General features: G+C 44.2%; 1 protein-coding gene across 3 annotated transcripts in view; it reads left to right on the top strand.

Annotated features, from left to right (window-relative positions):
• LOC121539329 (inositol-tetrakisphosphate 1-kinase-like) overlaps positions 1-21,197 on the top strand; it is a 41,345-nt gene that overhangs the window by 11,107 nt on the left and 9,041 nt on the right. For all 3 annotated transcript variants that reach the window (XM_045207478.1, XM_045207479.1, XM_041847735.2), the window contains exons 4-6: positions 8,198-8,323; positions 11,510-11,627; positions 20,945-21,043. In XM_045207478.1, the coding sequence (XP_045063413.1) occupies positions 8,198-8,323; positions 11,510-11,627; positions 20,945-21,043 (343 nt within the window). The remainder of the gene's footprint in view (positions 1-8,197; positions 8,324-11,509; positions 11,628-20,944; positions 21,044-21,197) is intronic.

Genomic DNA, 21,197 nt, shown 5'->3' with positions numbered 1-21,197 from the left:
AGTGAGCCAGTCTGGTTATGATATGCCTATATGTTTTGATTGGGATGTTGTCTTCTAGACTATTTTGTAGAGTGTGTGTGTTACTGTACAAGGACGACGCTATCTGTTACTATGTCTGTCTGGATGTGTGGTGAATCTAAGGAAGAGGCTGTGGTCTGATCAAGGTTAAAACCCACTCCACCACACACCTCCTGTTCCAGATCGGCTTCAGGCTCACAGCCTTCACTTATGTCCTTGTAGTCTTCAAGCTGACCCTGTTGATAATGTCTGAGTCTCTTCTGGTGGTAAACAAGGTCAATAATGGCAACCAAAATAATAATATTCTATACTCCATCATGCCTTGCATAAACATCTGCTAAGTTTACTTTCCTTTGAACAGGGCTTTTTGGTTCCCTTTGATGCAGTCTTGGTAACTTTTCATTTTCTGTTACCTAATTCATGGGACTTACCTCACTGATTTTAAATGCTGACAAAAAATGGCTAGAGAATATTGTTGCTGTATTTTAAGCAAAGGGAAGGAGTTTTGTTGCTGAGAACCTTTCTGGGGCCATGATAGACCATTTCCTCCCTAGGCCCACTAATCTCAATATCACTCATTTATTGGAGCAGAGCTTGCAATAAAGCAACATTTATGTCCCTGTTTTGAAAGTCAAAGTTCAGTAATGTCAATGACAGATGTAGGACTAGAGAGCATGGCAGCGGTTGTGACATCATGCTCTGTGAACAGACCTAAATCGGTCGGCCCTTAGGGAGCTCATTTCATATTTCCATTTCTAGTGTGGGAAAAACTTCAGCCTGTCTGGGGGGAGTCTGAGGAGTAACAAAGATTCCTCGATCTTTATCCTTTTCATGTATCCACAATCCGTCCAATCCGTCCTTTCTTGCGCTCTCTCTCTCTCTCTCCCTCTTGTCGTCGTCCTCCCTCCATTCATGCTGATCATCCTCTAAGCGATTTCCACAACCTCATCAATATTGACCTGTTTGCCCTGAGCTTATGAGAGAGCAGCCGCCTCCTAGAGCTCCATACATTAGTCTGTCTGTCTATTATTCAGAGCTGATCAAATTAACCCACTAGACTTAGGGGAAGCCAATGTTATCTGCTATCAAGTGGAACTGATCAAGGGAAATGGCCATTGCTGTCCAGGAAATTGTAGTTACATTTTTATAATGCGTGCTAGGGAATTTCAAGTTAATTTCCTGGTTGTTACTGTATCTCTCCCACAGATCGTTTTTATTGAAGCCCATCGAGATTGATAATGCTCCTCTAGTCCATTGGGAGTAGCTACTAGCCAGAGGAATCCAAAATCTAATGGGAGAGATCTTTTCGATTTCATTTTGCAGCTTAATTCAGGGACTCCTGACTCAGGAGATTAAGCGACTGCATACTTGACGCAACCAGTTTAATACCTATTGCAGTGATTAAACAATACCTGTGGGGTTATTTGGAATACTGAGTCGGAGCGATTTTATTGATAATTTATATTGTAAAGTGTATCTTCAACCCACCCATTGGGTGTTTACTAGTGCTGAGCGATTTAACCAATTTATGATTATATATAAAATAAAAGATGGGGGGGGGTTATTAAACAACTAATTGACCGTCTGTTCAATTACTTGCATTCCATTTAGTTTAGTTTTTTTGTGTGAGCCCAATGCTCCGTTTCTCTAGAGAGAAATCTAATAATTCACAAGAGAAATTAAGTCAAGAACTGTATGGGATGCTGAGCTGAAGGGAGTTGTAGTTTTCATTAAGCAAATATTCAACCTACACTGAACAAAAATATAAACACAACATGTAAAGTGTTGGTCCCATGTTTCATGAGTTGAAATAAAAGATCCCAGAAATGTTCCATACGCACAAAAAGGTTATTGCTCTCACATTTTGTGCACAAATTTGTTTACATCCTTGTTAGTGATTTATTTGTGAGCATTTCTCCTTTGCCAAGATAATCCATCCACCTGACAGGTGTGGCATATCAAGAAGCTGAATAAACAGCATGAAAATTACACAGATGCACCTTGTGCTGTGGACAATAAAAGGCGACTTTAAAATGTGCAGTTTTGTCACACAACACAATGCGACAAATGTCTCAAATTTTGAGGGAGCCAACTGCAAAAATGTCCCCTAGAGCTGTTACCAGAGAATTTAATGTTCATTTCTCTACCATAAGCCACCTCCAACGTATTAGAGAATTTGGCAGTACGTCCAACCGGTCTCCCAACCGCAGACCACGTGTTACCACGCCATCCCAGGACTTCCACATCCGGCTTCTTCACCTGCAGGATGGTCTGATTAGGGGTGGGAGGAGTATTTATGTCTGTAATAAAGCCCTTTTATGGGGGAAAAACTAATTCTGATTGGCTAGTCAATTGATTTAGTCAGATAGCTCTGCAGAAATGTATTCAGAATCCTTGACTTTTTCCACATTTTGTTACATTACAGCCTTCTTCTAAAATTGATTCAATTGTTTGTTTCCATCATCAATCTACACACAATACCCCCATAATGACAAAGCAGGTTTTTAGACATATTTGCAAATGTAAAAAACAAACAAAAAAAACATCACATTTACGTAAGTATTCAGACCCTTTACTCAGTACTTTGTTGAAGCACCTTTGGCAGCGATTACAGCCTCAATTCTTCTTGGGTATGACGCTACAAGCTTGGCACACCTGTATTTGGGGAGTTTTCTCCCATTCTTCTCTGCAGAGCCTCTCAATCTCTGTCAGGTTGGATGGGGAGCGTCGCTGCACAGCTATTTTCTCTCCAGAGATGTTCGATCAGGTTCAAGTCCGGGCTCTGGCTGGGCCACTCAAGGACATTCAGAGACTTGTCCCGAAGCCACTCCTGCGTTGTCTTGGCTGTGTGCTTAGGGTCGTTGTCCTGTTGGAAGGTGAACCTTCGCACCAGTCTGAGGTCCTGAGCGCTCTGGAGCAGATTTTCATCAAGGATCTCTGTACTTTGCTCCGTTAATCTTTCCCTCGATCCTGACTAGTCTCCCATTCCCTGCCGGTGAAAAACATCCCCACAGCATGATACTGCCACCACCATGCTTCACCGTAGGGATGGTGCCAGGTTTCCTCCAGACGACGCTTGGCTTTCAGGCCAAAGAGTTCAATCTTGGTTTCATCAGACCAGAGAATCTTGTTTCTCATGGTCTGAGTCCTTTAGGTGCGTTTTTGGCAAACTCCAAGCGGGCTGTCATGTGCCTTTTTACTGAGGAGTGGCTTCCGTCTGGCCAATCTCCCATAAAGGCCTGATTGGTTGAGTGCTGCAGAGATGGTTGTCCTTCTGGAAGTTTCTCCCATCTCCACAGAGGAGCTCTGTCCAAGTGACGATCGGGTTCTTGATCACCTCCCTGAGCAAGGCCCTTCTCCCTCGATTGCTCGGTTGGGCCTGGCGGCCAGCTCTAGGAAAAGTCTTGGTGGTTCCAAACTTCTTCCATTTAAGAATGATGGAGGCCGCTGTGTTCTTGGGGACCTTCAATGCTGCAGAAATTTTTTGGTACCCTTCCCCAGATCTGTGCCTCGACACAATCCTGTCTCGGGAGCTGTACGTACAATTCCTTTTGACCTCATGGTTGGGTTTTTGCTCTGACATGCACTGTCAACTGTGGGACCTTATATAGACCGGTGTGTGCCTTTCCTAATCATGTCCAAATCCAAATCGACCTCCAAGCCAAGATAAAGAATGCATAATGAGTAAGGCTGCAGCGCTCATCGATATTTTATGAGCACAGAACATTAAGTGTTACATCACTTCAGGGAAGATCATTCTACTCTGTTCCTCCCCCCAGTCCCATCCCTCTGTAGGATGATCTTGGGAGTGCTAAGAGTCTTTTTCCTGAATGGGACTCATGGTGAGGAAAAACTCTGGCCTTTTATCTATATCTCTGACAGAGATGCTCATCTCTCGGACCTCTAGAGCATGGTATCACCCCAGCCATCTGGAGTTGGCGTGAGAGTAGGCTGGGAGCAGCAGGCCTTCAGTAATGAAGCCTCAGATGAGAGAGCAGCGCAGCAGTAGTCTCCCTAACTTTCTCTTTCTCTCCCAGGCTTTCGGAGAGTCACTGGAGCATAGGCTCAGCAGCTGTCATCTTCACTTCGCCATGGAGTTCATATCCTCTCTACTCAGTGATCTCAAACTTGCAGTGAAGAGGAATGAGTACTGGACTCAAAAAGCAGTGCATACCTAAACATGGTCTGTCATAAAGAAGATGAGAGGTCAAGGCAGATGGCCTGGTTGGGTGCCTCCACACTCCCTGTGAGGCTGGCGAGAGACACTGCTGAGACATGTCTAATTACCCAATGTACTCCAGGGAGGTGCAGGAGCCTGGCGCTAGCTTCATTGGCTCCCACTTTGCCCCCAACTCACAATTTGGCTGGAGTCTCTCCTTATTCTCACCCTCCTCTTCCGATGTCTCCCTCTGTGTGTAAGATGTATCCCTCGGCCACCCTTTGGCCTACACACCCATGTTCTCTTACAGCAGGCCAGGGTGTCAGGTGCCATAGTGTAGCCTAAATAAATCATTTATCATGCGTCTGTCTGCACAGAAAGTCTCTGTCTGAGCCAGGCTGGAGAACAAGGGGATGCCAGGTGAGACTGACTGCCAGCTGATGCAATTCTGAGTCACTGTATGCTTTGGGTAAACTGACTCCATGATGAAACGAGACAAACTGCACATTGGTCATCTAGGCTTATATGATGAACATGCAATGATCCAGTGGACGATTACTCAAGCATCCACAACACAAATCCCCTCAGTAGAACGAGCATGAAAGCTCGAAACATTCTGCCCTTGAATGGTTCTGCCTGCAGTGTTGTGGGTATTTTCTGTGATGTCTGTCACAGGCATGGCCTAGCACCAGTACTCCTGTCCCTGGGGGGCTCCAAAAGACGTCAGTTGCCGTTTCTGATTTTAGCATTGTTTAGCATAACATCAACGGCTTTGCACCAAGTTCTGTGGACGCTCTGGAGCGAGGTCATGCTCCAGCTATGACGTGCGTAGCAGCATGGGACAGACGTCCATGTCCTTTCTGGTGTGTGTATGGTGTGAAGTGTGTGTGTGGGGGGCGGGGGCAGGCTGTTGACAGGACCTCTCTGTTGTGGATGTAGGAGATTAGGAGCTGCGCCTCAGTGGTGCACAGCCAAATCCCCTCTGGCTGCTCTCCACCCTCCACCCCCACTCTACAGAGATGGCGAGCGAGAGAAGGAGACTGAGGCTGGAGGGCGAGCCCTTGGAGCAGTGTGTCCTCTTCACCTCTAGCTACCTCTGTCTCGGTACTGACAACTTTGTCCCTGTGTGCTTCGACTACTCCTTTAGTGTTGTGTGCCCTGTCTCTGTAATGGTTTGTGTTGCAGTATAGTGTATATACAGTGCCTATATCCCCTTGTGTCACAGGGGCATTTTACAATGTTATTCAACCCTTTTAAGATGAATGGGGGGGGGGTGTGAGGTAAAGAGAAGTGCATGTAAAATTATGGAAGATAATGAGGTCATGAGGGGAAGGCAGTTAGCTAGGTGGAACAACCATGTTTTATATCTTAAGATGAGTGCACGAACTGTAAGTCACTCTGGATAAGAGTGTCTGCTAAATTACTAAAATGTAATTGTAAATAAGAGGAACACCCAGGCGTGTGTGTCATGCACCCTTCCTTAATCTCCCGTGGGCAGATTCTGCATGCAGACCGAATAATCTGCCAGGACTGAATGGGATGCATGAGCTAACGAGCAGCATTAGTTACAGTTTTTGGGGTTTTCATCACTGGTTATTTGGACGTATCAGGATTGGGCAAAGGCAGTGCTTAAACTGCTTCAGTGTGTCGATTGGAAGGGGGGCTTTGGCTGAGTTTCCTATTGTGAGGGTGGATACTTCGTTTTTGCCAGGTCTGTCAATTTCTAACATTACATTTTAGTCATTTAGCAGACACTCTTATCCAGAGCGACTTACAGTTAGTGAGTGCATACATTTTCATACTGGCCCCCCGTGGGAATCGAACCCACAACCCTGGCGTTGCAAACGCCATGCTTTACCAACTGAGCTACACAGGACTTTACATGTATGAACACAGAAGTTAATCACGTAGCTGACCAAATTATGCTAGATTCTACTTCTGGGTTAACAGAGATTAGTGTTCCCTGCTCTGCATAAAGGTTCTCATACATACAGCATACAGTAGATCTACATTGTATTGTCTGAGATTCAAGTTAATCCCTAACATAATGGAAAGGAGTGTCACCTTTACATACATGACATACTTTACAGTAAACTACTTGACTGGTTAGTGTTACTGACAAATTTAGTTCAGAATCTTGAACCAAACTTGGATAAAGGCATGGAATAATTTTGTTTCGATTAATACAGTACAGGTTGGTCTTTCTTAGATGGTGTTTATTTTTAATTTTTTTAAGCATTTAATAATAATAATAATAAGCCATTTAGCAGACGCTTTTATCCAAAGCGACTTACATTTACAAGAGCAGGACCAAGGTTAGGCTAATGAGTCATCTATCCATCACTTTTCCTAAAATGATTAAACAGCCTGCCCTGTACTCTGACTGACTGGCTCTGCCCAGCGCTAAGCCCGGTCCTCTAGCCTACACTGCCAGACCATGCTAGTGTTCAGCAGCTCTCTGTGCTGAACGTTACTGTTCACCTGTCCTGTCTGACCCACTGTGTGCTGTTAAGGTGTGTCTGTATTTTCCTCCCATACTGAACACAAATTACTCAGATGAACCAATGGGGCCTCTCGAAGCTGCTTGGACTAGCCCTGCTAGCTAAATGTATTTTATTGACAGATCTCCAGTTACTGATAAAGTGGATGATAATGAGTGCACAGCAGCAATGGCTAATGGCCTAACGTTCCTTTTTAAAGACGTATAGCCCTCCTAATGCTTTCAATCCACACAATGCCTTCAAAAGTGCTCTTTTTGTATTTTTACATTGGCTGCCTTTACACAGGCAGACCAATTCTGATATGTTTTCCACTATTTGGTCTTTTGGCCAATCACATAAGATCTTTTGTCATCCAGATATTTTTCACAGCTGATCTGATTGGTCAAAATACCAATGTGAAAAAAATATCAGAAATGGGCTACCTGTGTAAACGCAGATATAGAAGACGGGCAATATTCTTGTCTAGTGCAGAATCAAGATAGAGGCTACCTGCTCGACCAGTCCGGTACCTGGGGAAAATATATTCTGTGTGTATAAGGCCAATGCCTAGAGCACCCATTTTACTGTACCAATAGGTTTCATAAAGTGTAACAAATGGTCATTCCATACCATGTATTCCTATTTATTTGCATGTTATTTTGCATTTAGAAAGTATTGCTGTTGGAGTCTGCTGAAAGCCTATCGTTAATCATAGGAAAGAAAGAGCCTTCCTGTATCCTTCACTATTAGACAGTTCTGGACTCAGTCTGAGTTCTTTTTTTTTCTGCTGATTTGTGTGTCTCAAAATAGCCCTTCACTATCAGTGAGCCATTTCTTCAGTTAAGAAATGCATGGCCCCTCTGCTGGAGACGAGCCTACTGAAGGACGGACACACACACACACACACACACATGCGCGCAGGCAGGCATACAAACATAATGGGGACTCAGACATGCTGACAAAAGGGTCTTAGAAATGGGTACGGTCTAAAGCGCACAAACCCAGAGATGGAGTGAATCGGAATACACACTCACTCATGCACACTCTCTCACACTCATACACACACATTGGACCACTCCCTCCCTCTTACACCACAGTGGATCCATTCAGCTTAGATCACAATAGAGGCTCCTTGTGATTTGGACACAGCATGTACCCCAGTAGAAGAGTGACCATTGTGCCCCAAAGCCTGTCTCCTCTTCTAGAGAGTGTGTGTGCTTGCGTGTCCGTCCTCTGGGTTTATGTGCTGACCCACATAACTCCCCCAGTGGCTTCACAACATCAGTATCGACCTACTGTACACTGTTGACCACAGCAGCCAGACCTGTCATATAACTCTATGCCTGCTGACGCGGAGCTAGTTATCTCTACAGGAAGGAAACAACCCTGCTGCCTCACGCTACATGGTTTACCAAGAGTGTTACCTAAAACATACAAAACAAAAATACATTGGTTATGGCTATAGTGGTGGTACAGTAGCTTTCCTTGTTTATTATTTATTACCTTGTTGACCTCTAACCCCTGACGTGTCTATCCCCAGCTGGACCTGAGCCAGCCCCTGGAGGAGCAAGGTCCCCTGGACGTCATCATCCACAAGCTGACCGACCTGATCCTGGAGGCCGACCAGAACGACACCCAGTCAGTCCTGCTGGTGCAGAGAGTGCAGGTGAGGGAGGGAGGGAAGTGGAAAGAGGGAGGGAGGAACAGAGTTACAACGGCCAACAGACTATGATTCCACAATACCACAGACAGATTTCACCACTACAACACGTCTGGTAATTAGTGGTTTTGCTAATTAGAGGGGGAAGTGGTAATGTATTTCTGTATCTCACAGGAACAGCCAGTGTTGTGAATGTTGTGCACTCATTTTGTGTCTCATCTTAGAGGGAACAGTTTGAAATGAATGTGTTTTGAAATGTGAGGACATGCAGGTGTGTGTGTGGTGATGGTTGTCTGTGTGTTTGTTCTTGTGTAAATCGATCTGGCAGTGCTTTAAAAGGTGTTAGATGCGATACCCTCCTCCTTCTCTTACCCCCCCCTCTCCTCCTCCTCTGTCTCTGGATGACTCAGAGGGCTCTGCTGTTATCGTGTGCAGAGTCACTCAGTCACGCCATCCTCATTGCCAGGGACTGACACTGTGCCGCTGCTGACTGCTTATTTGGAAAGGAAAGATGGGGATGTTCAAAAGGGACAGATAATCAACAGAACAAAATGCTTCTCAGATTTTAATCTATTCATCTTAATGTCACATCAGCACGAAATGTTCCTTTCCTTTTCTTTTATGCTATTTTAAAAGAGTGGGGATCAAGCCTATTGTACCTGTCAGGGACTCCACCTGAAATGATATAGATCTTGGCAGTAGATGACTGGGATGGTTGGTAAACTCCCTCCTGTCGGTATTTTATGACTCAGAATATCTCCATCTTGCTGTGTGAAGGGCTAGTAAGTATTGCTATCAGAAACGCCACACAGCAATATAACAAGCAGGCAGGTTTTCTTTCAGGGAGATTAGAATTTAACTTTGACCCTGCCACTGAACGTCGCATATAACATAACACAACATAGTCTTGCATTCAGTCAGTCCGTCATTCATTGGCATGGAAACAAACAGCATTAATGATCAGAACTGTCACTGCATCCTGTAGTTTAGGGAATGAGGACTTCATTGTGCAAACATTGCCTGATAGTTTGCATACTTCCTTTTGACCATAACTTAATTATATTTTCTCTAACTGTATAAGGCTTTGTTTAAGTCTTAAACGGCACCCAACCATATCCTGTGGATTTAGGTGAATGTGGTATTATTTTCTTTAGAGGACTTGTAGAGGGAATACCACAACAGCCTTCTTTTGCAAAAGAGGCAACCACTGGTAGTGCTTGTGTATTGGGAAGAATACCACAAATAAACACTTGGACTTGTGTGGCCTTCTGTAAATCAAGTATAGGCCTATGATTTGGGTTATACGTAATGAATATGTTGGCCCATTTCATTTGCATATGTACAGGAAACTGCCATAATAAAGGAAACACCAACATAAAGTGTTTTAATAGGGTGTTGGGCCACCATGAGCCAGAACAGCTTCAATGCACCATGCCATAGAGTCTACAAGTGTCTGGAACTCTATTGAAGGGATGCAACACCATTTTTCCACCAGAGATTCCATCATTTGGTGTTCTGTTGATGGTCGTGGAAAACGGTGTCTTAGGCGCCACTCCAGAATCTCCTATAAGTGTTCAATTGGGTTGAGATCTGGTTGCTTGGGCGTCCATGGCATATGCTTTACATCGTTTTAAATGCTCATCAAATCATTCAGTGACCGCTTGTACCCTGTGGATGGGGGCATTTTCATCCTGGAAGAGACCAATCCCATCAGAATAGAAATGCTTCACCATAGGTTGAAGGTGATCCCTCAGAATGGCTGTGTATTTATTGGCGTTTACCTTGCCCTCTAAAGGCATCAGCATGCTTCAGTTTGGCTGGCGCCTAGCGAGTGTGCTCGCATACTCCCTTAAAAGACCTTCGCTTGTATACAGTATACACTTCCTTATAATAGTCAGAATTGATCTAAGATGACTCAAGAAATCATTTAATTTTGAAGTTTTTTGCTTAGGAGATCTTAGTCGCACAATTTTACATCTAGCATATATGTTTGGTGCAGTATTTCTCAATGAAAAAATGTGCATGAAAACGAGTCGTCTCTCGTTAAATGACAAATACTTTTATGAAGAATCCCTACTGTTGACCAATCACAGACGAAGGGGCATAGACTTCAGCTACCGATTTTGGCTTGCCTTGAAAAAAATGTGTACCCGAATAGCCGAAGAAACCCTTACTGAAATCCGAAACGAACAAAAAGATCACAAAATGTCGTCATGTATGCACAAACTCTTCCGAACCGTGAGTGGACCTAAACCATGCCAGGAAAATGCACCCCACACCATAAAAGAGCTGCCAGAACCCTCATTTACTAAAGTGTTTCCTTTATTTTGGCAGCTACCTGTAGGTAGACATCTGTCTCCATTATTACCTAGCACACTCTGCCAATACTCAAATCCCCATGGAGGATCCACTGTCTGTCACACCCTTTTTTTCTCTCACACATATTTGTAGGAGATATATATTTTTAAAGCAAATTGATGGCCCAAATACAGAGGAGTTGTAAGTTATTTTAAACCACTGGAAGATTAGTTTGGCTTTAGTTTTTGATGGCAACATGTTTGTCTTATGTAACCGCACGACTGTTTTGATCAGCACTGGCAGGAGTCAAACTCTCTCCACAGATGGATGTTCTGTCTCAAGGAAAATGTGTGTGTAGGCAACATTTTTGTGTGTGTGTTTATGTTAGGCTACATTAGACCTCTTTGCCTATGTCTAAAAATGTGTTTATGGAAAATGGAGATTTCACTGATGTTGGAGGGGTTGACTCTTTGCATAATGTGTAGGCCAAAGCATCTGCCAGCTAAAAGACTGACATGAGAGGCTGGCAGGAAGAATGAAAATGGAGAGATTGGGAGATGGAGGATGAAGATGGCTTGGAGAGGAGACTGGAGTGTAGAGACAGGGAGGGGAGAGGAGGATAGAGAGATGGGGGTGTGGTTATATAAATCAGCTGACCTAACAGCCTGCCATGTAGGGCACAGTGATGTAACCCACTGGCCTGCGAGCATGATGATGACACACAACAACACAGTGGGCATGAAGGAAATGAGCAGGGTACCAAAATGGAAATGCACATGATCCATGTCCTACTGTGACGTGTCAGTGTTGCACAGTGTCCAAACTGCCTACATTAGCTGTGATATTTGTGCTCCCTCATAATCTCCCGTGTGTGTGTGTGGCGCCTTGTTTCAGGACTACATTGATGCCCACCCTGAGACCATCGTGCTGGATCCCCTCCCAGCCATCAGGACCCTGCTGGACCGCTGCAAGTCCTACCAGCTCATCCACAGGATAGAGGACTGCATGCAAGGTAGCCACTCACACAACACTGGCACTGTTACGCACTGGGCTAAGTATGATTTAACTCCCAATATCCCCAGTGCCACTGCCAGTCCTAGACCACAAAAGATCCCACAGGAGTGTGTATGTGGGAATTATTGAGTGAGTGATCTGTTGTGTCAAGGATTGGTTGTGATAACAGATCGTTTTGGTTTAGTTTCTGAGAAAGTATCCAGGAGGTGGTGGTGTGACGTATTTCAGTGGTGGATCGTGTCACCCTGTAGTTCAATAATATCATGTTCTGCTTCCTACCAGATGCTTTATGCATGCACTAGAGGAGCATAACACCATAATTGTATTCCTCTCACTATGACAGCACCATCCCTCCTCCTCTCTTCCCTCTGTGAACCCCTAGTGAACCTGGCTCCTGCCTCTGCCAGAGTGTGTATTGTATCCAGTGATGGACTAAAGCTCTATTAGCTAGAGGCTGTCATCCAGCAGGCCAGCAGCACCTAGATCTTCTGTCACAGGAACCATATGCTCCCCAATGGCCTGGCTGTGTAGTCTGTCTGGGTCCAGAGACTGGAGCAGAGCAATGGAATGATGGCACATTAACAACAGGAGAGCTTTTCTCTACTGTAAACACACGTGACCCATCCGCTGTTCATTTACTGAGAACATGGCATGGGACATAAACCTGGAGCCATTACATGCAAACCCTTCCGTACTCGCACGCACCCCACACAGGTGGCGAGAGAGACGGAGACCGAAAGAGTGTGTGCGCATGTGTGCCCACTTGAGTACACATTTTTGTGTGTGATGCGTACTGTACTCGCGTGTGTGTGTAGTTGTGTAGTGCTCGTGGGTGGCATGTTCAGCTACAGTGAGGGGAAAAAAGTATTTGATCCCCTGCTGATTTTGTACGTTTGCCCACTGACAAAGAAATGGAATGATGGCACATTCCTGTGGTCCTCTGTAGCTCAGCTGGTAGAGCACGGCGCTTGTAATGCCAAGGTAGTGGGTTCGATCCCCGGGACCACCCATACACAAAAAAAAAAATTATGCACGCATGACAGTGTCACTTTGGATAAAAGCGTCTGCTAAATGGCATATTATTAAATGATCAATCTATAATTTTAATGGTAGGTTTATTTGAACAATGAGAGACAGAATAACAACAAAAAAATCCAGAAAAACGCATGTCAAAAATGTAATAAATTGATTTGCATTTTAATGAGGGAAATAAGTATTTGACCCCCTCTCAATCAGAAAGATTTCTGGCTCCCAGGTGTCTTTTATACAGGTAACGAGCTGAGATTAGGAGCACACTCTTAAAGGGAGTGCTCCTAATCTCCGTTTATTAGCTGTATAAAAGACACCTGTCCACAGAAGCAATCAATCAATCAGATTCCAAACTCTCCACCATGGCCAAGACCAAAGAGCTCTCCAAGGATGTCAGGGACAAGATTGTAGACCTACACAAGGCTGGAATGGGCTACAAGACCGTCGCCAAGCAGCTTGGTGAGAAGGTGACAACAGTTGGTACGATTATTCACAAATGGAAGAAACACAAAATAACTGTCAGTCTCCCTCGGCCTGGGGCTCCATGCAAGATTTCACCTCGTGGAGTTGCAATGATCATGAGAATGGTGAGGAATCAGCCCAGAACTACACGGGAGGATCTTGTCAATGATCTCAAGGCAGCTGGGACCATAGTCAACAAGAAAACAATTGGTAACACACTACGCCGTGAAGGACTGAAATCCTGCAGTGCCCGCAAGGTCCCCCTGCTCAAGAAAGCACATGTACAGGGCCGTCTGAAGTTTGCCAATGAACATCTGAAAGATTCAGAGGAGAACTGGGTGAAAGTGTTGTGGTCAGATGAGACCAAAATCGAGCTCTTTGGCATCAACTCAACTCGCCGTGTTTGGAGGAGGAGGAATGCTGCCTATGACCCCAAGAACACCATCCCCACCGTCAAACATGGAGGTGGAAACATTATGCTTTGGGGATGTTTTTCTGCTAAGGGGACAGGACAACTTCACCGCATCAAAGGGACGATGGACGGGCCATGTACTGTCAAATCTTGGGTGAGAACCTCCTTCCTTCAGCCAGGGCATTGAAAATGGGTCGTGGATGGGTATTCCAGCATGACAACGACCCAAAACACACGGCCAAGGCAACAAAGGAGTGGCTCAAGAAGAAGCACATTAAGGTCCTGGAATGGCCTAGCCAGTCTCCAGACCTTAATCCCATAGAAAATCTGTGGAGGGAGCTGAAGGTTTGAGTTGCCAAACGTCAGCCTCAAAACCTTAATGACTTGGAGAAGATCTGCAAAGAGGAGTGGGACAAAATCCCTCCTGAGATGTGTGCAAACCTGGTGGCCAACTACAAGAAACATCTGACCTCTGTGATTGCCAACAAGGGTTTTGCCACCAAGTACTAAGTCATGTTTTGCAGAGGGGTCAAATACTTATTTCCCTCATTAAAATGCAAATCAATTTATAACATTTTGGACATGCGTTTTTCTGGATTTTTTTGTTGTTATTCTACATTTTACATTTTACATTTTAGTCATTTAGCAGACGCTCTTATCCAGAGCGACTTACAGGAGCAATTAGGGTTAAGTGCCTTGCTTAAGGGCACAGCGACAGATTTTTCACCTAGTCGGCTCGGGGATTAGAACCAGCGACCTTTCGGTTACTGGCACAACGCTCTTACCCACTAAGCTACCTGCCGCCCCACTCTCTCTCACTGTTCAAATAAACCTACCATTAAAATTATAGACTGATCATTTCTCTGTCAGTGGGCAAACGTACAAAATCAGCAGGGGATCAAATACTTTTTTCCCTCACTGTACATGGAATGATTCAGTGTAGCCCTGTGTCAGAGGAATAGATCAGAGATTTCTCACAATGTAAAGTGGCATCAGCGGCTTAAAATGGAACACAGAAAATTGCAGTTTCCAAATAGAAATGTTGGTGGTTATGTATCAAGGTCTGTAAGCTGTCTGAATTGAGGAAAGCCTCTGTGTGTGTGTGTGTGTGTGTGTGGGGGGAGCACGCTGGCGCTTACTCATCAGACATGGTTGAATAAGGGGCCTGCTATAAGGATGTGATGCATCTGCTATTGAGTGACTGAAGTGGTGTACCTTTTGAATGCTCCTGATGCTGTGGTTTTCTCCCAGAAGATACTGGGATGATGAAATGTAAACCGTCATCATCCTAGATCGCATCACACCATGACAAGAAAATAACTGTTTGTGATCGAGGATTAAAGTGTTCGTTTCTGTAGTCAATAGTGCTGAGCGATTAACCGAAATGTAGGTTATTCTTTTGTGTTTTTTAACAACTAATTGACCAACGTCAGTTAAATTATTTGAATTCCATTTAGTTCGTATTTTTTTCTGTGAGCTCGATGTGCAGTTTATTTGAGATAAATCAGATCAAGCCTGAACTGTGCGATGTAGTAGGGAGTTGTAGTTTCTAATAGGCCGATATTCTACATAGTTTAGTGTAGAGAAAGTGGTAATTAACTACAATGACCATAATGCTTTGCGCGCCTGCTTTAACTTGTCCAGTCTGTGAGGAACAGTCACTGAGAGAAGAGCAAACACTTGATGGAGAGGGATAGAAAGCAGTTGCTTCAAACCTGAAAATATATGAGCTAAGTGATTGATAGTTGGTATTCAGCAGTCATAAAAGGATGCCTTATTTACTTTGAAGAACTACTAAAGTAGTGATTGACAGACAGCATAGGCAGCAGCGCTATAGAGGTGAGATTAAATAAGTAAATAAAACAAATTTTATTAAAGTAATGTGAATAAATTATGCAGTAATGGGCAGTCACTACCATCATGGGACTTTTATTAATTGTTTTATTCAGTGTTACAACATTTAACCCACATAATGCATAGTGCATTTAATGTCTAAAAAAATTGCAGAAAACTGTGATTATTTTTTTTATAATCAAGCCGAAACCGAACGGACTTAAAATCACTCAGCGCTAGTAGTCAACAACCGTGGCTGGTGCTGGTAGGGAGTGAAGTGGGAGCATGGAGGGGAGGGGTGTTGTAGCAAAGATTTTCTATTATGTTGACAAGATAGTTGTGACCGCTCTAACAATGGAAATGAAATACATGTCCTCGACGGTGGAGGCAAGATCAGGTGGGACCATTCTAGCCAATGAGAGGGCAGATACGCATGTGAACAACAGGCACAACTCCGATATAAAGTCGGTGCGTCCACTTATCAGTGCATTCGTAACAATCTAACCATTACAGAACTTCTGTTCGATCAAATAAGCCTCACGTAGCAAATTAGCAATTACATTTTATTGTTGACCAAATTTGACACTCTCATGGACCTCTACAAATAATTCCTCACTTCGTGGTCTTATTTTCGCGGACAGATTTTTTCCGGCGTAAAACCTCTCGCTTCTCCTCTTCCTGTCGTGTTGTAATGAGAGTGGAAAGTCCAAAGCGCACACTCTGGCACGGCCACTTCCTCCTCCTTATCAGTGGAGACCATGTAGCCCCCCCCCCAGTGCAGTGCTGGCTGCCCAGTACCAGAGGCTGTGGAGAGCCTGCTATGGTCTGAGGGCTGCCTGAGTGGCTGAGAGTAGTACTCAATGGGAGGAGACACTAGAGCTTTGTGCTTGTTTGTGTGTAAGCTGGTACATTTTAAACTACCATAACTGTACCTGGAGAATTTGGTGATCAGTAGACAGCCCTGTGAAATGTTTGTCTAACTACACAGGGGTTGTCTAACTACACATGGGTTAGTCCTCCTGGCCCCACTAGTCTCCTCTCCACCACATGACTCATTGTTCCGGTCATCAGCTTTCCAGAGTGTTGTTGAAGTCTGTTTTGGCAGGGCAGTTGTTTACTTTAGGTGGTGGAATCCACTTTTTTCCATTTATAAGTCAGCCTTGCTGCCTTGATGTTTGACTTGGTGTTTGTAAAGATGGCAACGGTCGTCAGGCTGTATAATGTGAAGTATCTCATTCTGGGCTCTTTGTCTTGGTATTTCCTTTCCACTTCAAAAGAAAGGGACTGGGACTAGGACACCCTTAAATGAAGAGATGTTTTTGTGGAATCAAACTGAACCAGACTCTTGAGGTATTTGTTTAACTGGATTATGGTAGTGCTTTGTTATGTGGGCAGTATTTGGTGTCCACATAAATCCTATGTTTCTGTGGTTCAAACTCAACCAACAATAACAAACGTCCTGCTGATGCAAGTAATCAATATTTAAACAAAGGCTCATCAGATTAAAGAAAAACAGCTGTGACTGCTGAGGACCGCACAGACACATCCAGGCCCTAAACCATCCCCAGCACAGGGCAGTCAGCATGGGCTGAATAAAAACGACTATGATTGATTTCCTTGCTTACATAAAGACTGCCTTCAAAGAAGTTCACTGTTCCTTTATGGACCTGTTCTGTCCGATTGATCTGCGGAGGTTAATCAAGACATCAGCAGAGGTGCTCTACGACGCCGAGTTGAAGAGGTTGTTCTCTCACAAAGATTAATGTATTTTTATATATATATATATATATATATATAATTATATTTTGACTGTAAACTCCTTACAGCGGGATATGGAGAATTATGGGGTTACTTGCAGGGCACACAGAGTTTGGAGTTCAATTAGAAATATTGAAAACATCCCTGGTTTGCTCTAAGCAAGGGTATAGATGAGGAGGCTGGTGCTACTAAGAATGTAGCCCTGAATAGCAACATTTAGATTTCAATCTACTGTCAACACTGGACTTGCACCAGTATAGGCCTACTTGGTAATCATCTGATAATGCTGATAATAACTTTTGCAAAGAAATGTGAGGGTCAGTTTCACTGATGGCTGCTTGCCTTAATGGAAAGAGTTCACCAGTGCCCGGTATGAACATTCCAATCAGCCAGGGCTCCTTAAGACTGTCCTGCTCTGTCCCTTATGGATCAAACCCTAGTGATGACATCCTTTTAAGATGAGAATCTCTTATTTTAATTGGGTGTTTTGTCATGGTAGTATTGGGTCTGGTATAGTACTGTCCTAGTCCGGATTCCTAAACCCTGAGCGGTTCCACGGCGTCAGGCCAGCCAGTGCTGTATGCTGTGCTGCCTCGAGTCGGACTGACATCCCGTAAACGTCTGCTGAGTGCACACAGTGTTTAGACAGAGGAGGAGATTGATCCCCTGCACTCAAAGCCAAACGGCCAGGGCCAAGCACGACAGCAACGCATAACACACAGACCGTGTGCTACACTCACCATCACCACCATCATCATATCCCCTCCAGTCTCTTTATCTGGGCCCGAGGCTTCCAACTGGGCCTTTTTAGTCTTTGTTTGCTCAAGTCACGAGAGATCCACGGGTATGGGAACATGTGATGGTGGTCTTTTTGGATTTACAGTGTGTTTTTGTTTATTCTCACAATTCAAATACGTGTTGGGTCTTTGGGTTGTTTTTGAATGTTAGTCCGACATTCCTATCCCCTCCCTCCCACAATAGCAGTGTGAATTCAGAGCTCAGCTCAGTGGGGTGATGTGATGGGTAAACCCTCCAGGCCTCTCTCACTCACCACGCCACACTCCTAGGCTGCTGCCACATCTCCGTTGATAGCCACTGACAGAACAGGAACACCGCAGACAAATACAAGTTAAGGAGCACAGAGCACAATCACATTTGTCTTGTATTAACAATCAAGTGATGTTTGTTGTGCCTGGGTTCTTTTTTTATGTTGTATGTTTAGCTACCTTAAAATCAGTCTGATAGCATTCTAGACTTACATATTTATTTTAACTTGTATTCTTTGAGTTGATCGTTCTGTTGTTAAATGTTCTGTTGGTGATTTATTGCTTCCTTTTTTGTTGATTATTCTAACAAAAGACAGGCTGTGTAATGTTTGTTTTGATAAGAACCAACCCTATCGGTATCAGTGGATTGTGATTGGCTACATTACATATAGTGGCAATCACATGCTGAACAACGGGACCAGCAAAACAGGAAGCGGCCCATGGCTTTGACACCTTGGTGATCCCCTACTTCCGCCAATCACTCCTCCCCTCCTGAGTCAGCTGCTCATGAGTGCCTGGACTTTCACTCCCTGACTGGTCAGAAGCGCAATTCATCTTGTGTAGTGTATGCAAAGATGGTGGATAAATGAAGATGTTTACATTTACCATAGAATTAAAAAATGGTTCATTGACTTACCCAGAAAAAAGTGAGATTTCTCTCTACCTCTTACGTCTTTGGTGTATGCTCCCCACTTCCACAATGTGATCATTGAGCTGTGTGTCTGTGCAGCCTATCTGCGACCACAGCTCAGCAGCAGTCAGTGGTGTAGACACTAGCCAGTGTAATAAAGGCCTGTGGGTTTCTCCTAACCTCAGCACAACTCACTGGAAGCCCTGACATCACATTACCCACACAACACAAACACTGTAGTGTTTCTATTGTGTTTTTGTCATCAGCAGCAATATGCCAGCGCTTGGTTTGGCCCGGACACTGATTTCCTGTGGCGATATCTCAGACGAGCTGCCTTAACTCCGATAGCCAGGAAATCACTGCACAGCCCCATAACTTTAATATAGCAGGGCTCCAGACTGTGACCATTTAGTCGAATTTTGCGACCCTTTGACTTGGTTGTGCGAGTTTGATTTTTAATTAGTCGCATCATTATGAGTTGCAAATTCTAGCTGGTCGCCTCACTCAAAACGTAAAAAAATGTTGGTGGCTAAAACAATGATTTGGTCAAACAGTACACCTAAAATAAAGAGCATTGATTTCTGCCATGAAAGTGCCTTCCCTGCCCCTGCAGTGCCCGTTTCGCTGGGGCCGGCCGGCTTCTGTGGCTCACTGGCACTCCCTCTCACTCCAGCTGTGTACTCTATTAAGAGGGTGAGAGAAATGCGTTATTTCAAAATAACATTTGCAGGTAAAACACTAAAACACAGTTTTGAAAACTGGTATGCTGTTTTCTAGCTGAAGATAGGAGGGTTTCCACTTTCTTGGGGTATGAATGTTATGAACTCAATTATGGGCGATTGCCACCTTAAAAAAAAAATATATATATATATGTATGTTTCTGGTATATCTTTGAGATGGGAGCACGCGAGGCGCACATTGGCCATTTGCAAAATCAGAGAATTCTGGAGCCCTATTTGGACAGAAATATAGCAACAATAGCCTAATTGTCAACCCAAAATTCATGGCAATCACTGGTTTATGTTGCACATCAAAATCATGCATTCCTACTTGGACATGTTTGATAAAACAAATATATATTTAATCATACCATAATCACTCCGTAGTCTTTTTCTTTCAATAAAGATTACTTTTATAAGATGATTACTAATTTGTTCTATTGCGTTACGCCACAACATTTTTGGTGCGGCCAAATCATGGGCTGGTGCCACCAATTGAAAAAGTTAGTGGCACCAGTGCCACCAGGGGAAAACGTTAGTCTGGAGCCCTGTATCGGCTTACAAATGAGGGCAGATTTACTGTGTTCTAGCTGCAGGATGTTTGTCAGTTATTTCCTGGGGTGGCAGAACCTCTTACATCAAGTCTTATCAGAGGAGATTGACAGCCACCGATGCAGGCCACAATGTAAACAATGACAATTAAGTTCTGATTCGATTCTCCAAAGTGCTACAGTCTGTGTGACAAACACTCCCATCCTGAGTATTTGTACTGTACACGGTTTTGGAAGAGCTGTGGACTTGTCTGGTGTATAATGTCTGTCTGTTTATTAGTCTGTTGTTTTCTGTCTGGTCCTGATCTGGGTGTTGGCTGGTGCTGTGGTGTCTCTCTGTTAAGGGATGTTTCCTTGTGTGTTCTCTGGGCAGAACAGGCCAGGCAGGGTTGGCAGCTTCCTGGTTTATTTATTTGAACAGGAGACTGTGCTCCTCGCTACCTCCTCTGCTCCTCCCTCAGGTGGGGGCTGTGTGTTTTGGTGTTCTCTAATCCAGCTGTATGAAGGGAGTGACGTTGGCGAACTGACACGCACACAGGTGGTGTGTTGTGTTTATGTATGTTTGTCTAAAATTGGATGGCCTTCTGTCTCTGTCATCAGATGACAAGTAGCTCTCTTGTCAGTGTTTTGGCTGTATGAATAGGGTATGTTTGGCGTCACAGGTAACCTAGCCATCTTTGAGAGAATACATCAGTCGGTGTGTTTGAGTTTCTGTGTGCGTGAGAGACTTCCGAATGACATGCTTAGGGATTTTTTTCCTTCAACAGATTCACTGATATTAAGATGGGGTTTTCCTTCCTAGTTCCTACTCTCTTACTCCTCTCCTTTCCTTCCTCTGTCCCCCCTCCCTCTCTTTATCTCCCTTTCTCACTAGATGCGAGAATCTGCTCTCCCCCGTTCATGGTTCTGAACACAGAGTGTGGTCCAGACACACTGGAGCAGATTGAGAAGCATGGACTCACATTCCCATTTAGTAAGTCCCTCCCTTTCCTGTTTGATAGAGAAAGAGGAATTGTCACTTGATCCAGATGATTACACAGGGTCCTTCCTCCTCCTAGCTTTGTTTAGGGGTTGACATTAGGAAACAATTTACGGTGAGGGGGAAACTGCCCAACACTCTAAACAAA

Source organism: Coregonus clupeaformis, chromosome 25 (genome assembly GCF_020615455.1).
Source record: "Coregonus clupeaformis isolate EN_2021a chromosome 25, ASM2061545v1, whole genome shotgun sequence".
NCBI lineage: Eukaryota > Metazoa > Chordata > Actinopteri > Salmoniformes > Salmonidae > Coregonus > Coregonus clupeaformis.
This window is presented reverse-complemented; position numbering and strand designations above follow the sequence as displayed.